This window comes from Falco naumanni, chromosome 1, assembly GCF_017639655.2.
Source record: "Falco naumanni isolate bFalNau1 chromosome 1, bFalNau1.pat, whole genome shotgun sequence".
Lineage (NCBI taxonomy): Eukaryota > Metazoa > Chordata > Aves > Falconiformes > Falconidae > Falco > Falco naumanni.
Genome location: NC_054054.1, coordinates 84,072,248 through 84,089,478, shown reverse-complemented (window position 1 = coordinate 84,089,478; position 17,231 = coordinate 84,072,248). Strand labels below are relative to the sequence as shown.

At 36.8% G+C, this 17,231-nt stretch overlaps 1 protein-coding gene across 3 annotated transcripts in view; it reads right to left on the bottom strand.

Annotated features, from left to right (window-relative positions):
* Positions 1-17,231, bottom strand: part of ADGRD1 (adhesion G protein-coupled receptor D1) — a 160,404-nt gene that overhangs the window by 116,758 nt on the left and 26,415 nt on the right. For all 3 annotated transcript variants that reach the window (XM_040601951.1, XM_040601944.1, XM_040601961.1), the window contains 5 exons: positions 16,138-16,197; positions 14,759-14,876; positions 13,730-13,840; positions 11,963-12,038; positions 8,424-8,565 (listed from right to left, as the gene is read on the bottom strand). In XM_040601951.1, coding sequence (XP_040457885.1) covers positions 8,424-8,565; positions 11,963-12,038; positions 13,730-13,840; positions 14,759-14,876; positions 16,138-16,197 — 507 coding nt within the window. The remainder of the gene's footprint in view (positions 1-8,423; positions 8,566-11,962; positions 12,039-13,729; positions 13,841-14,758; positions 14,877-16,137; positions 16,198-17,231) is intronic.

The window sequence follows — 17,231 nt, the reverse complement described above, 5'->3', positions numbered from 1 at the left end:
CCTATGAGAAAATAAGTCTTGGGATGTTTCTGTTAATAACATTAACAATACAGAACCATTGCTGTATTGTTAAGAGATGCCATATATCATCATAATGACTACTGGTATTTTAAGGTTGCCCAGGAGCAAGAAAATTAGCTGCAACTATGTCCATTTCTCATTTGAACTCAATGGATTTTTTGTATTCTTTATAGCGAGAATTTAACTTTTGCAACAAAGTGCTAAACTTTGTATTGATTTTTAAATTACGAGCTTTTTTTTTTCCTTAATTACAGTACAATCTGTAAGAGTCATAGTTTTAACTGTATTTTATTCAAGTTTTTCCTGGCAAAGTCCACCCTGTGAAAAATGACACCCCTGATCTGCAGATGTGGGCAAAAGTCATTGTTTTTCCTTGATCCATATATAAATTAGTCAACACTTAACTCGCCATAAAAATAAATTGGCTCCATATTGATTTGTCTCTCTCATGGTAGCACTAATATTTGTTTACAAATGGGAATTGGTTATTCTCTCATTTTATTTTCCTATCAGTAATGATGTTAAACAAACCTCAGGATATAGCATGCTCCTGGCCAGGCAAAAGGCAACAGATAAAAGGATGAGATTCAGGTACCTTTTAGAGGAAAAAGCCCCACTGCCTCATTAAAAGCTCAGTGAAGTTCCTTAACCTTGTTCTCTATCCCCTTGAACTGCAAGACGACTACCACCAGTTTTTTATAATGGGAGCACAGTTAAGAGGAGAGGAGGTCTATCTTCTCCCTGTACTTTACCATCTCCAAAGGAGGACTCCAAGAGAGCACTTCCCAGATATGCAGGCTGCACTTAACAATGAATGCTGATGCTCTCATATGACTCCTGGTTCTTGAGGTTTAAGGAAGCCAGAATATGAGATGGGATTAACAGGAAAAGCTGGTAAAGCTGCACTGATGAAGCACTCTAGAGAGCAGCAGAGGAAGCAGCTCACTGTGGGGTTCTGATGGGAAACATTCATTGCAGAAAGTAAAACAGCAGAAGCAAGAGAAATGACTGAGAGAGGAGATGGTCAAAAAATGAGAAGAGAAGCAGCTTGTTTGAATGATTCAGTGTAATAATATGGTAAGAAAGATTAACGCTTCATGGTCATGCAGACAACTCCCCAAGCACTACATTTGTGAAAATGAACCACGTAGAGCAAAGGAATAAGATGGAACAACACTAAAGTTAGTCCTAACGTGGTAGTATCTTAGTAAAACACATTTTTTCCCCCAGAATCAAACAAATCTCTAATGTGGCATTTGCATTAACTGTATTAGAGACATATTTATACAGATACATACATACATATATATATATATAATCTAAAAACTATGATTCTATGATTTGGAGGAAAAAACAGCTACATTAAGATTTCCCAGTTTGTATCTAATTTTCAAGTGAGGCCCTCTAACAGCCAAGAGTTTATAATTCTCCAAAACTGCAGCTGCACACATGGCACTTCTGCAAAAAAGAAAGGGAAAATAAAGCCCTGGAAAAAACTACAGAAGCCTCAATGTGGTTGAATTGAGTACAAAAATTTTGCTTCCAGCATAAGGCAATTTTCTCTATGGTATCAGTCAAGGGATCAACAAGGCAGTGAGAAGCACAGTGTGCTCTGGTGCATTACCCAGGGTAGGAATATTCCCCCTTTTGTCTCATGACCTCAGTCTGTCCTTTACCCTCTCTGCACCAAACATGCCTGGATTTATACCAAGCTGGTATTTCTAAGGTGCTGAAAGATGGTCAGCTTCCTTGTCAGGAAAGACAAGAATTTATAGCTATTTACTTTGTGCCCAAGACAGTGTCAAAAAGTGACTTCAGTGTTGACAAAGATCAAGGTCTACGGTACATAGCCCTATGGATTCCCCAAAATGTTGGTGCAATTTTGCACCATTTCTACCTCTGTTACCTCTTCTGACACTTGCCAGAGCATGTTGTGTATGCATTTCAGCCTTGACATTCATCTAGTCTAAATTTCTACCCTGTGCTGTAATTTCTTGGATCACATAAATGAAATGTTAGTTCTTCTCTAGTTGCTCCTGCTGGGAAAAACATCTTGCTAGAAACAGATTTTTTTGTAGGATAATCATTTTACAAAAAGTACTGTTGCTCCACTGCAAAACATCTGGACAGCTCAAGATTAAGCCTTCTCCAGCTGCAAACTACTATCAGTCTTCACACCATCCCATACACACCAAAGGTGTTAGTTGATTCCTGTTATCTTTTTTGCTGGAGACGTTAAGTTGCTGAAGAGCAGAGCATCATCATTTTTAAAATCAGTCAAAAAAATTCTGCCTTTCACTGAAATGTTCCTGACTAACAACTGACTATGGTAACATATCAAGTTTTGTCCCTTAGAGGGCTTAGGCAAAATTTTGCTGATAAATGTAATATTTATATTAGAACAAATACTGCAACCTATGTAAAAGAAATAATTAAAAAAATGCATCTTTAATTTAACTTGTCATCTTTACAGTTATGAAGAATGATGTCTTTCTGAAGACACTGTATGTCCAACATCTGAAGTTTTGTCGATCTTCTTTGACCAGGATGTTAGGAATATAATCTAAAGCTTTTCCGAAGAAATCCTGGACAATTTGCAAAGTTTAACACTTAATACAAGCCCACATTCAAATTCTTTATGTCCATTCAATACTAAAGCCAAAATTATATGCCTCAGGGTAGCTCCACTAAGGAGCATGGATCTAGCTTAACTGTATCTTTACTGTTTTGGTCTTTGGACTTGCTGATAAAATCACCAATGCATGTGCCACGCTGTAACAGTGAGTTTGATGTGAGTAGCTACCCAGTAGGAACATAGCTATTTCTTTCAGTTCAAGTTCACCAAGGGCTCCCTTAAGTACCATGCAGCCACATTTTCCACCATAACACACATTTGCTAGACATGACCAATGCTTACCACTGTTGATCCTCTCACTATTTACCTTATTATTACGCCAATTTTTCTTGATGGGCCAGAAGTGTTCCAGTTTCTAGAACTACAGAGACTACCACATACTACGGTCAGCAGGTACATCAAGGGAGCTGGTAAGTTTAGAGGAAAACACGTGTTCACACTGAATATACTGCAATTACAGGCAATACTAGCTGTCAAAGAACATAATCATCTTGCGTTTCAACCTTTGCCTCACTGTATTCCAGGTCAGCTATAGAAAGAAAACAATATGTACATATTAAGCAAGCTCTTCCCATTATTTGCATGGGTGTATGTTGACTGGCATGACTATCGTGACAAACATTGAATCAACAGAATAAAATATTTAATGATATTTAAAATTTGACTATTAATAAAACAGCTTAGCAGAATTACAGCGATAGAGCTGAGTCTAGAGTGTCACAAAGTACTACTTGGTTCTCTCTCATCTTCATCTTGTACCATAAGCAGTGGGAAGGAAGGGACGGTCATTGAAAAGATCCATGAATGTAATTCAATATGTAAGAAGTCTCAAGCAAAAAGGCCCTCAATGATCCCCAGTTATCACAGGAAAAGCTATCTTGTATCTACAGAGAATGGAAACAGGAACTGCTTTTCAGCCCTAGATATGTCATTGTGTATTGTATTGTATTGTATTGACATGGTGGACAGGAAGAGTGGACAGAGCATTATTCAGAATGGTAGAAAGAATAAAATACTTATTCACTTTATATTCTGATCCAGATAAATTAATTTTAAATCCCTGATGAAGTCTTCTTGCAAAACAGTCTTTCTAAAGCTATTAATATTTTCATAAGACAAAAGAAAAGGGAAGAATAACAGAATAATTGGTTTGGAGGACTGTGCAACAAAACAAACTTGTTAGAATAGTGACAATTAAAGCAAAAATAACACTACAAGTAGTAAAATGTACATATCTATCTTATCTGTAGGGAGTCTTTACTTCATAAGAAGAATTAAATAAGTAATATTTTTATCCTGTGAAAAAAATGGGATGACATTCATCCTGATCCATGAGAACTTCTATTTTAAGTCAGAAAACCATTTTCCACTAAACGGAAGCTTGACCAGAAAATTTTCTGCCTGCTCTGTTGATAGAAAGCATGTCAAGCAGCAATACTGGTTCCATGAGAATCCAGCTGTGAGCCTGAACATCATGGGCTAACTGCTGTAATTACTGATGTCCTCTTTTAATTTCCTCTCTGATGGAGGTGAGTCTGTGGTCTAGCCTCCCTAGTCCTCATATCCATGAAGTGAACAGCCTATGTATTAACTTCTCAGCTCCTGTGACCCACAGCACCAGTTTAGCCTCCCCCTCAGGCTGTGCACCCTGCCCACTGCCCTATGGTGCTCTCTAGAAAAGGAAGCATTAACGTGTCATTTACAAATATGCCCTGCATCCTTACCTAATTGAGTAGATATTAGCATCAGTTTGTATTGCCTCATGTTTCAATGAGAAACAGAAATTTGATCATCTGACGAGGTCCTAAAAGCTGATAAGTAACACAGTTTCATACAAACCCAGAGAATCATTGCTCGAGAGGAGATTTAACAGTGAGTTAGGCTGTAGAATGATAAATGCTCTGTGAAGTTTTGATTCAAGAGGTGATATTCAGTTCACAGACGTTTTCTTTGTACCTATTTCCTAAACAAGACGTTTTATTTTACTTCCTTTTGTTTTCTGTTGCTCAATGATTGACACTTTTCCTACTAGACACAGTAGAAGAAAAAGATATAAAATTTAATTGAGCTGGGCCAAGCACCGCTACAATCAGTACAAGAAACAATATTCTTTCACTCCTCTTATTTTTATACTTGTAAAATCCAGTAGACTCCACAGATCAGCCGAAAAAAGTCAGACTCAAACTTAAATTTTAATAGAGAAAAACTATTTGTTTGGACTTATTTTTTACTTTTTCTTATTACACTTCCCTCTTAAACTGAGAACATTATGTGGAACAAACTGGCAACTATGGGACTGGTATCCACTTCAAATGCTTCTTCCATTATTACAAGCAAGTAAGCAAGCAGTATTTTAATGGATGAAACAGGTTTCTAAGCCAGATTTTATGCTCTTGGTTTAATTATTATATTCAGTCATAAACTTACATAAATAGCTTGACTGTTACACTTTAAAGTACGTACTTGAACATAGTGATCTTGCAGCCAGAATTTCTTTTACATATTAAATTCTACTTCTATTTCATAAGTAATCATACTCAACTGAATGAAACCGCTTCAGACAGTAAAATAATATGCAGTATGATAGAAAGGACCGATGCTGCTATCATATGAAAGCTTTCAGAGACATGTAGTCATTTCCTGAGCTGCTTGAACTAACTTCTGTAAATTTGTTTAAGTAATTTACTTAAGTAGATTTACAATTGTCTAAATCTACATATTTTTAAACTATTCCATGGAATTCACTGGAGACACAGCAAAATTAAAGAGAATACATTTGGCCCACGGTTGACATACTTATGTATAACAACTGGAAGGTATAATCTATTCATCCATTCCCTGATATTAAACATACCTACTAATTAAAAGCCAGAAGAGAAATTATATTCCCAAAGCAATAGGTGTCAGAGACAAGCAGTCTTCCTATCAAGTTCAATGCATTTACCACTTCAGCAGAGCTGCACACATTCTACTCACAACTCCTCACTGCACGTCTTCCTCACAGACAAAAATTCAGTTTATTTCTACCTACACTATATCTTTGTTTCTAAAGAATACTCACAGAATTTGGAATCCATATACAAGATAGCCAGAGGCATTTGGGTTGGTTCTGTTGCTCACTAATAGTTTTTTTTTTAGCAAAGTCACACCATCAGCAAAAAAAAAAAAACACAAGAAAGGCAGAGCAGATAACTAGATGTATTCCCATTGCCCAGATCTCATACTATAGCTTTATTAATTCTCTTTACAAACTTTTTTGCCAAGTTCTCCTTTTAAACACCTATTCTGACACTATATTATACTCTTCACTGGGAAAACAATATAAATGAAATATGGCAAATAAATAAAATATTTTATGAGGTCAAAGCAGATTTTCTGTTTCACACATCTGATGATTTCAGAATGTTTTGGTATTTGAAAGTGTTTTAGCATTTGGATTTTTTTACATCTAATTTGAAATTTTAAAAGGAATTTTAGAAACCAAGCTAGGAGATACACAAAGTGTTTCACCATCAGATAACACTGAAATCAGGTTCTGGACAGGCATAGAAAATATCCCACACAGTTGCATTTAATTTTGATTTGAAAAACACTGGAGAAATGGATGTTTAGTCCACCACTGGAGTTGTTTCTAATTCAAGTCCACAAACTGTTCAGGGGTAAAAAACACAATGAGATTATGAATTTTCTAACAGTACTTGTGAAGCAAAAATGTCACTGCATCTCTTAAACTTCTTGTCAAAGTAACAGAATGGTACCAGTTAATAAAATGTAAAAGCCAGCAGCAGATTATTACTTGAGGGAATAGGTAAGCAGATGAAGGGTTCCCTGCCTTTCAGAGGGATGCACCTTTTGTGCTTTATCCATCTCCTTTCAGGGTTGTATGCCTAAGAGCAAAATCTAGCACAATTATCCCAACATAGTTTATTGAACAGAGTTTATGATCATGCTCACTACACATTTAGAAATACTCCCCCCCCTTTCATTATAAATTAGGAGAACTTTAAACGCAAATGCACTGACATGTATTTACGGACTGATTTCAGACAGCACTGAGCTACTTTTTCAGTGCTGTTAACACAACGGGGTAAGTTTCCCCATTTCCCGCAATGCTTTTAAAAAATAAAATAAAACTCAGAAAACAAACAAAAAAAACCCCAAACACAGACACACAAAAAACCCCCACCACAAACCAAAATCAAGTCACACCTGAAGAGGTGTTCTTATGATCAGACCTGAACATTCCCCAGAATGGAAGTAGCTGTATAAATACTGTGGTAGATAATAGATGGCTGCCTGTGAATGCATTGCCAATCAGCAGTAATGGGTCTGTAAGAGACAACAGCCACTCCTCTGAGCTCATACTGCTCATACAAAGCACATACTGCTCTAGGCGGAGTATGAAACTCCCAATCAACCTGTATCCATTACACACAGGATACATTAGACAGACATGTTCATACCACATTCTCATGGATTCTGCTGACTAAACCAGAGAAAGCGATGATAAATGCAAAATTTTTAACTGTATACCAAGATCCTAGTGATCTTCACAGTGAAAGTCAACAGGCATAAAGATAAAAACCAACTGGTTTAACAGCCTGCTAGTAAATTATCACAGTAAATCATGAGAAGGTACCTGCATAAATAAAGCAAAGTACATTTTATAAATGACCTACACAAAATACAGTCTTCACTTTGCAAGTGCCCGCCTCCAAAAGGCCCCTAGGGACACTGAAGAGAGTCCTTAGTTTGAAAAACTGTCAGCAACACACTATTCATCTCTATGCCTTAGGGTCATATATCTGTTTTCTGCAGCCTACTCCAGCTTTATCCGTAGCCCAACAGGAAGAAGATAAATTGGCTTGAAAACAGCCATTGAAAAAAACATGATAAAATATTCAGAAGAACATAAAAGAGATGTTTTCTAGTAACTGAAATCTTTCTTTTCCATTCAACACTAAGTAGGTTATAGATGCTACACGTCTCATGCCAGCACCTCATAGTTTTAACTCAACTATTCTACATTTCACTGACAAGAAAAAGAGGTATCTTATTCTCCAAGGGCAAACAAAACCAGCTCTTTTTCCAATTTCTGGCTGGAATATGCTAATTAGTGAAACTGAAATGTCTTACCAAAAATGATCAGTTTGAATATAACTTGTCTCCAAGTTTTTTCAGATCCTCACATTTCTTGTCTCTTGTTTCTCAGATTCAGAATGCTCTGCTCTCTAGAAAGGGCAGTTCACACCTGAACAGGGATTTAAACCTGCCTCTCTCCTATTCCAGGAGATACCGTGCTCATCATACCTGTCTCTGCCCTTGAAGGAGTTCCTTCTGTAGGTTTATTCATGAGAACATTCAAAACACCTCAGTTGTCTCAGTGTGGATTAAGACCAAAAGCAAAAACCGTAAGTGCATTCTTGGTTTTAACAGCTCTAACAAGAAAGCGGTAATTCATACCATCCTGTTGTAGATTGGACAAACACATCCACAGAGCAATGCATACAGAAAGGCCTAAAGCTCTACTTGTCACATCATCTTTTTTTTCAACATGTACACTAATCAGCCTTTTGCAGTGATGGAAACAGAAGTCATTGAAATGTAATGGCTGGAAAAACATAATATTGTAGTCACAAATGCCATCTGAATTGCTACTAAAAACGCCCATAAAAATTACAAGAGAAATACAAAAAAGTCATCACAGATACTGAAGTTTTGAACAGCTTTGACAATAACCTAAACAGGTAGTTTCCATTTCACTTACCAATTTGTGGGTCAGATGGATGGTAATAAGAGGAGATCCTGACAGATTGTGGGACAACTTGGGTGGAGGTTCCACTCTGATAGAGATGAGATAACTGGTTGCTGAGATCATACAACCTTTGTAGGCAGCAGCTTCAGCAATCCTTGGAAAGAAACAAACATATTAAGGAAGCAGAACAATAAATTTTTTTTAGTTCATCCACAACACCCACAACAGGAGCACAGAACCTCCTTTTTCCATTCAAGACAATGAATTTCTATAGGGGAGCAAGATCTGGTGCTCAGGATCCTACAGGACTAGAAACAACAGCTAAAAAGTATAGAGAACAGCTTTAGGCATTAGGAGACTTGGTATCATAAGTACTACTTCATTATGCTCCTCTTCTGTAAAGGTTGCTGAAAGTGCTTTAGATAATTAGACAGAATCCTACAAGTATCTAAAAATAACCTAAGCAAAGCAATCTAAGTGAGGAGAAAACTTCTGGGGGTTTCAGGCTAATTACACATACATGTGAGTGTGTAAAACACATTATATATAATGCAAATAAATGTACACAGATTAATATATTTAAAAGTAATTTATAGCTTTACTTTGAAAAACTGATTATGTCCAGTTAGGTTTGTTAGTAAGTCAGGTCACAATAAAAACAGCCGAATCTGACTAATCATCTAATTAGTCCAGGTAAGTTTTTTTTCTAGGCTGAAGTAATTTTGCAGTACGTAAGAACCCTTTCATTTCTGCTTTCAGACAGAAGTTATGACTTTGGCATTTTCACACATTTAGAAGTAACTAAGATCCATCTGGTTGTAGGGCAAAAATTTTTAGGCTGTCAGTAACAAATTGTGCAGGAGTAAAATGGCCTCTGTCATCTAACTCTTCAGTATGAATGGTGAATGGTATTTACTATGAGAAATATGAGCCACAGCAAATTAACCATCACCGTGTGTTTCCATACAACACAACACTGGAAAGAGCCAGTTTGCAAAGCACATTTAAAAATACCTTATTTATATCTGCCACTTGTTTGCAATGGTTTCTTTTCTTTTTTCCCCAGAAAAAAAAAAAATCATATCAGATATTAAAATAAATTCATTCAGTTCATCAGCAAGGTCAAATGAAACAGAACTAATTTAGCACAACCCCAAGCACCAGTCCTTAGTTCTGACCACAGAAAAACATCAGTATCATAGATTACTTCTGCTCCCAGTAACCAGCATGTTCATCTGAAGGCAGAATTTGCTACACTGATATGAAATGTTTAAGTTTAGAGAAGGACTAGTAATGTTAAGACCACTATGCAACATTGTGAGATTTCCCCTAAACAGATTAACAGGGTGGGCATTTCTTCTACACCCATTATCCGCCGTTTTAACTTTAGAGAGCTAGATGAATTTTGAAGTGTGAAAAAACTTCAACACAAGCAAGAAAAAATGTTTCTGTGTTTCGTGCTTGTATATGCAGGTCTTTCTTCACCATGGCCCTGGAATTTAGATGATAGTGAGTCCATCATCTGAATACCTTCATTGGGATTCCTACAGAGCTACACAAACTGTATATGACTGGAAACAGAACAGGGCTCAAAGCCTTTTTTTGTTTTGATTCTTTTTTGGTAAAGAATCAAAACCGACTCCTCTTAGAAACTGCTATTTATGTAGTCTGAAAATAGAAGTCATCTGCCTGAACAGCACAAATGCTCTGAGTTCTGGTTTTAGCTTTCCACCACAAAAGAAAAAAAAAATTGCCCTTAAGAAGAAAGTAGACAGGCTTCAAATTACAGGTGTTCAAGTAGCCCAGTGCTAGAAGAAACATAAAGTCTTTAAAACAAACTACTCTGGGAAAACGTTACTCTACTGAAATGTAAGAAAAAAAGTTATAATAGTACAGCACAAGAAAGAAAACCATCCAGAAGAGAAGTGCAGACTCACTTTTAAAACTTTTTTTAATACCTGGGGTTTGATTCTACAGAGGAAAATCGCTAAGCTAGCATTCCCCGTATTACTAGTGGTTTAGATGTTGTTTTGGACAGATCCGCGTGTAGAATTTTATAGACATGATTCTGTAGTGCATTACCTACTGCAAACAGTTCAATTAGTTTGGATTAATTATCAAAAACTAGAAGATGTTTCTTCTCCAGTGTCTTTGCATTTCTCTTTAACATTGCAGCAGGGCCAGATCCTTCCTTCTCAAAAATGAGTGTTAAAAAATACATACAACTCAGTGGAACGGGAATAGGTCTCCAGGCTGTTCTATACCACAAAATTCAGAGAATATACTCAAAGATGATGTAACTGTTATGTTTTGCTATATCAGAGCCCCAGGAGATTTAGACTCTGACAATGCACTAGAATACAGCAGTTTGACATGCAGCATCTTTAATCATACTATGTTTGCTAAACTTAGACCTAACTCAAGACCATATCATTTCTTTTTCTCTGAGAAGCTGAGATTATAGCTTATTATCTTCATAAATTACACGGATCCTCCTGCCTGAAAAACTTAAGCCACCATAAATTATTGCCTTCATTTCTTCATGTCAGTAAGAAATATTGCACACTAATGTAAAGGTTCCTTTACATCCACCTGCTAGGAGCTTATTTTTGAGAGACCAGGGTAAACAACCAAACAGCTGCCTACTTGATTTAAAAAATGCCATTCAGTAATAGCTGTGTGATTACTTCATGTGATCAATCTGGTCATAAACCAGGATTCTTTACCTTACCCTAAAGTTCACAAGTGAGTTCCTGCGGTCATGACATTCCATGTAACTGTACAGAAACAAAGGAGGGCAATCCCTGACATTCATGACAGCTGAGATGCTGCATCTTTCCTTCCTCTGACACAAACACAGCAAAAAGTCACAGACTGGAAAAGACTTGAGAGGAAGTGTAAACTAATCTGTGTACCCCAGTGAAGATCAAATAAACCCATAAAGTCATACTAGCTTAAAAGGAAAGTATATAATAATTTACATGAATGGTCTCCAAAATTCCCTGGAGAACTGTATTGCTGAGAGGTATACAGGTCTGCATGCACTTTGTCTCATCTGCTAGTGATTTCATTGACGCAGCTTATAAAACAAAAGGTCTTTAAAACATTGCCTGGTCTCCTGTTATAAAATTACCTTGTGGGTTTCTAGGATTAGGATTCAGATTTTATCTAAAGAGCTACATGATGTTTTCTTACTCGTTTCCTTTAAGTGCAAGATCTATCTTTATGTGTGTCAGGAGAAAAGATGTAATTTCCTTTTCTGAGACAGATTAAAATTATGAAATTCTAATACCAGATGTGATGAATGGAAGGAAAAGACAAAGAAAGACAAATGTGTCACTACAGGGATCTATTTTACTACAACATAAAATAAAATATCTAAAGTAAGCTTCAATATCTCTCTCTACATGTCCTCAATATTGCAGAATCAGGATTATGGCTAGTTAGTAATTTATTTACAGTTGATAATGCCATTTGGTAATGACTGTTTGAAGGTGTATCACTAAGTTAACAAACAAGCTGTTACAGCATGAGAAGTCTGAGATACTTACTTGGTATCCATAGGGTTAATATTATGAAAGAAATAATGCACTTCATGGTAAAGCAGGCCAACAATGGTAATCCAAGCTGTGAAAAGGAAACAGGAGTTATTCCTCAGAGCAACAGTTCTATGCAAGGAACCTTACTCTCCTAGACCTGAAACTCTGTGTTAATTAAGAGCCTTGATTTCTGTAGACTTTCAAATCTTTGCTTATTATTCCTTTAAGTAAGTGAAAAAGTACGAACATTTGCAGTGCAGCACAAGGGACAGATATCAAAAGCAAAACAGAAGGATGCCTGCCCTGCACAACTGTACCTCTAAAATGAGTTGTTAAAATAATCCGTTTGCAATTGCAAATCCCCCACATAGCACTAGAAAGTATCACATGACATACCAGTCAATGTCTCAATAGTAGCTACACTAATCTCAAGGTTACTACACGACCACCTACTTTAACTGGCAGTTTATGAAACCCAGACATGGGTAACCCCTTTCCGCTTTGGCTATCCGTTTACTGCCTGCATTCCAAGTATTTATGGGTACACCAGCATCTCAGTGAAGAGACGTGAGTATTTTCTAAGTGTTAGTGATGCAGATGTCTTTTACTGTCTCTTTTGCCAGGTTCCAAACATTTATAGTGTCAACTGTTTAAGGATCACATTAGCTCATTTGGACAGCGTAGAAGTGTGGCCTGAAAGCTGAAACTACTCAGAAGTGAGCTTTAGCTGGGGGGGGGGAGAAAAAAAAAAAAAGTGTTAAACATGTAATGGGCTGCATTACTTCAAAATATCAACCATGGTAATATTCTGAAGAGAAAAAAAATGCATAGTGAGAGACTTAAAGTGGGAAAGGAAAAAAGTCCCCTCACATGCTATTTTTAGCGTTACAAGCTGGTTAACAATTATAGTTATTCAAGCCTCAGAGCATTTGCAAAGAAGTCTCCAGCCAGCGTCCCCTGCCAGTGCAAAGAAACAAAGCTATCATCCCAAATCAGGTAGTCTGTTCAGTAATTATTAAGTCTTTCTCACTGCATAGGTTATCTGCAGCTAACTTTGCTCTTCGCAAATTGGGACCAACCTTCCTTTAACAGAGGTGACTGAGTAAAGTCAGATTTTCAAAGATCTGAGGATGTAGGTAGATATTTTTGTAAATAGGTTCCTTCAATCCCTGATTAAAACATAGATAATTAACTTCAAACACTGTTATTTTAGAGTCATGAATAAAGCTTCAGATTTTTGCTATACCTTGCTTTTGAGACTGAAAATTTTAGCCTAGGTATGGATTTGTGACTTCTGCCTTTTTGCCTTGACTGTAGTCTACACCTTCATTCTGTTTCGGTAGCTGCTGTTGCTTCAACCTGTCATTTTATAGTTCAATTTCATAAAAAATTTCAAGAGCGATTTTGCATGAAGAAGTAAGTAATACCTGATCTGACATCCTGGAATTTCTTAAATATCACCAGTTCACATGATAACAATTTATGAAATTACGACTTCTCTGATGTAAAAAGATGCCAAAATTAAATGGCTCCAGTCTCCGTGGCCCAGCTGTATTACTCAAGATTAGTTTAAGTAATACAAAAATTCTACCACATTAATCATTCATTAGTATGACAAGACAACTGCTGCTTCTTTAGAGCTAGTACAATCAACAGTGATCAAATTGGTTACTTGGAAAAATAAAGCAAACCAAATCCTGTTTTCAAGCAATTTCAAAAACTGCATTTTTGGATATCCTGTTTACATCATTCCACTCCTCCCTTTAAATTTTTCCTTACCTTTTTCATTAAAAGCTTCACTGGGAATGGAAATATAACTCTGTCCTCGAGATGGAAATCGATAGTGGGACAAATTCAGAGTCTGAGGATGCATTTTGACCAAGGCATAATCTGTGTGATAACCCAAACAAAAATATGATAAAATCAATAGTCTCTACCACCTACTTGATTATTTAACCAGACTTTCCTAATAGCTATTGGAAGACATGAATTTAAAACCCCAGATGTTTGCAGAAAGTACTGCAAATTCCCTGAGTATAAAAAAATGTCCTTTCTATTTGACTCTTATGACAGAGAAGGTGGTACATGCGCTGTTAATATACCATGGATCACTCCACCCATGCTCAAATACTGAGCCTGCAAAGGCAAGCAAAACACATTGATAACATACTTTTCCACTGACATTTGAAGGCATTTCAGGCCTGCACTGCTCCATTTGAGAATGCCAGTGTCCAAGTGAGTATGTGCAGTGATTAACGGTACCATTGACTGCTCAGGTTATTTGCCCCCTCACAGGGGTCTCACCAAGGCAGAGCAGAATGCCAGAACAGATAAGCTATCTTTGTTACCTGTAACATCCAAAGACACAGATGCAATTTGGGTGCTAGGAAGCTAAACAGCAGTAAAATAAAATTCTCCTAAAAGGTCAAAACTATTCCTATTATTTTGCAGTTTCTTGCAAGAACCTTGCAAAATTAAGGTTTTGTAGCATCCAGACGTCTGCAGCTTCAAAGGGCTGCATAAGAGCTCTAGGTTCTTCAACTACCTACTAGTGTAGTATTACTAGATTAATTTAATGGAATTCATATTCTAAACTCCCTCCCCAAATAATCTCAAGTACTGTCAGAGCTGATTACCTCTGGAATGACTGCACAGCCATCTTTCTACAACTGAAATACTGTTATGCATTTAAAAGAGAAAAGTATCTGTTTTGATCTCCTCCTTCATGTTGGCAAAGGAGAAGTTGCAAGCACAGAAGCATTTAGGACATCCAGACAGTCCAGAGAGAAGATTTCTACTAAATCCTACCTGCAACAGATGATGTGCCTTCAACAGTTAAAGGTAATAAGTTTTCATCCAGATTGTGTGTCATATGAGCCATCACACTGTCAATAGTTTGAATTAAACTTCCAAATATGCGAGCAGTCTGGGGGAAGAAGACAGACAAGGCTCTACAACAAAAGAAACTGCACTTTACAGCACAAACTGCCAAGGTGCCATGTTATATTCCCATGTGGCTGACCATTCAACTGTCCGAAGACAAACACGATTTTCTCCACAACCTCTTCCACATATAGTGGATAAAACATAACACAAACTGATGCCACCCTGAGCCTGACCTTATAAAATACTATGTTTTATAGAATGCCTCCAAACTACTCTCTTCTCCCATCAGCATTTGACAGACAGTTACACTCAGGATTCAGCAGAATGAGGCCAAGAACTGAGTAGATTTTTCTGACAATATATAGAGACTAGTATCAAATCCTTATTGGAATGTAAGCTGAGACACTGCACTTTGGCCTTTCTTTCATCTTTTATCAAAATGGTCCCCAGTATAAAACTACTTCTGAAGAGTTTGTATGTCCCCTGGAAAACAAACCTCCAGGCTGAAACCTGATCCATAAAATCTCAGAGTGAATTTATGTGTCAATGAAAAGGAAATCTATTTTATCTGAAATCTATTTACATCAGACATGCTCAAGGATTTTTAGGCTAAGAACTTAAATCAATTAGACATCTTTCCATCTTAAAATCATTTTAGGCTTCAGTAAGATCTTAATTTACTTTAACCCCTCCTTCTCTCAGTTTAAAAAGCTCTCTGTTTTGAAATACATGCTCTCTTACGATTCAAACAAAAATCTCAGGAAATTCCTGGGTTCCTCCTGCAATTATTTCTCTGCACTCTAAAAGGCAGACCAGAAGCGAAAGAACATAGATAAAAGTTACTTTTCCCTACATTAGGGAAAATCTCTCTCAAAGCTTCAGTTCATAAACAGCTATTATCATGTTTCACATGCATTGAAAAACATAAATCTACAAGATAAATACAAAGTTTTAAATATCAAAGTTCAGTGCTAAAAAAGGAGTGATTAAACACTTACTTTAGTGACATCATCTGTTATTTTATAAATACAATTTTGTTTAATTCATCCTGAAATATGTGAAAACAGCAACAGATAGAATTTCCTTATTTTAACCCTTAAAAAAGCATTATAAAAGAAAATTACATAATTGTCTTGTCTGGGGACCTTTACTGTAAATATGAAAGTGACATATCAGAAAATACTAAGTCATACTGCCAAAAAGTCCTAACAAGAATAATAATGGAGGTAACCAGTTTCACCACTATCCACGTGAGATTATGCAACCAAAGTAACTGACAAGTCTAATCCCATTTGTCTTACCTCTGGTACATCAGTCCAGTTGGGCAATGACAGAAAATCTTCAATAGCTTTTAAAAAAGCCTAAAAGATAAATAAAACTATATTATTTGATTACATCTCCTGGCAATGATCCAAGGCAGATCTCTGCTAGGGTTTTCTTAGGTTTATTTTAAGATGACAGTCCCATTTTCATTCAAGTCACAGATTCATCACTGCCTGCCAGCACTCTCATCATGTTCTGCATGGTGACATTTTCAAGTAATACTTTATTTATTAAAACTAACAACACTGTGAAACTCCTAAATTGCAATCATTACACTATAGCTGAGGTGACAACACTGAAACTAAGACTAAAGTGAACTTACGCTCTTGTTCTACCTAAACTCATATGACATTAATACTTCTTTTCATCTTAAGATGACTAGCTATTGCAACAGCAGTAGATAAATATCTCTGTTGCATCACCTGTACAATTTATTATCTGCTTAACTTCTGTACTTAAAGGGTGGGTTTGAGTCATGGTGGGCACTCAACTGCTCAGCACAATACGGTCCCTGTCCTAAGGAGTCTTACTGATGAAGACAAAGAGAAGGAGGAGAAAAGGGAGCACAGAAAATTACACAAGAAAAGCCCTACATCTCTCGCTTAAACTTCCCTGTTAAAATGTTTTTAAAGCATCAACTGAATATAGAAAAGTTCTACTGAGAAACATGGAAGAAAGCTGCAAGACTTCTGAGCATAATTTTACAAGTCATAATACACAAGGCAGTACCAGAGCTTTGCTGTATGAGCTTGCTTTTGGGCAGCATAAACCTCACAGCCCCTCTCATTCAGTGTGGAATTCTACCTGGCATGCACAGAAGTCATCCTAAACCCAGGACCCAGCCCAAACTGCCCACAGCACTTGGTGAGTATCTCTTTTCAGGACACAGCACCACTCCAGAACTACTCCAAGAAGGATGTGTTAGACCACTGGAAAGGGAGGGAAAGCAGGAGTGCTGGAGCTCCCGAGTAGAGCAGCATTATAACAGAAAGCACAAGCCCGATCTGTAAGAAGCAATGCATTATATATGTGTGTCAATAATCAGAAAGTTTATTGCATATCACTTAAATCA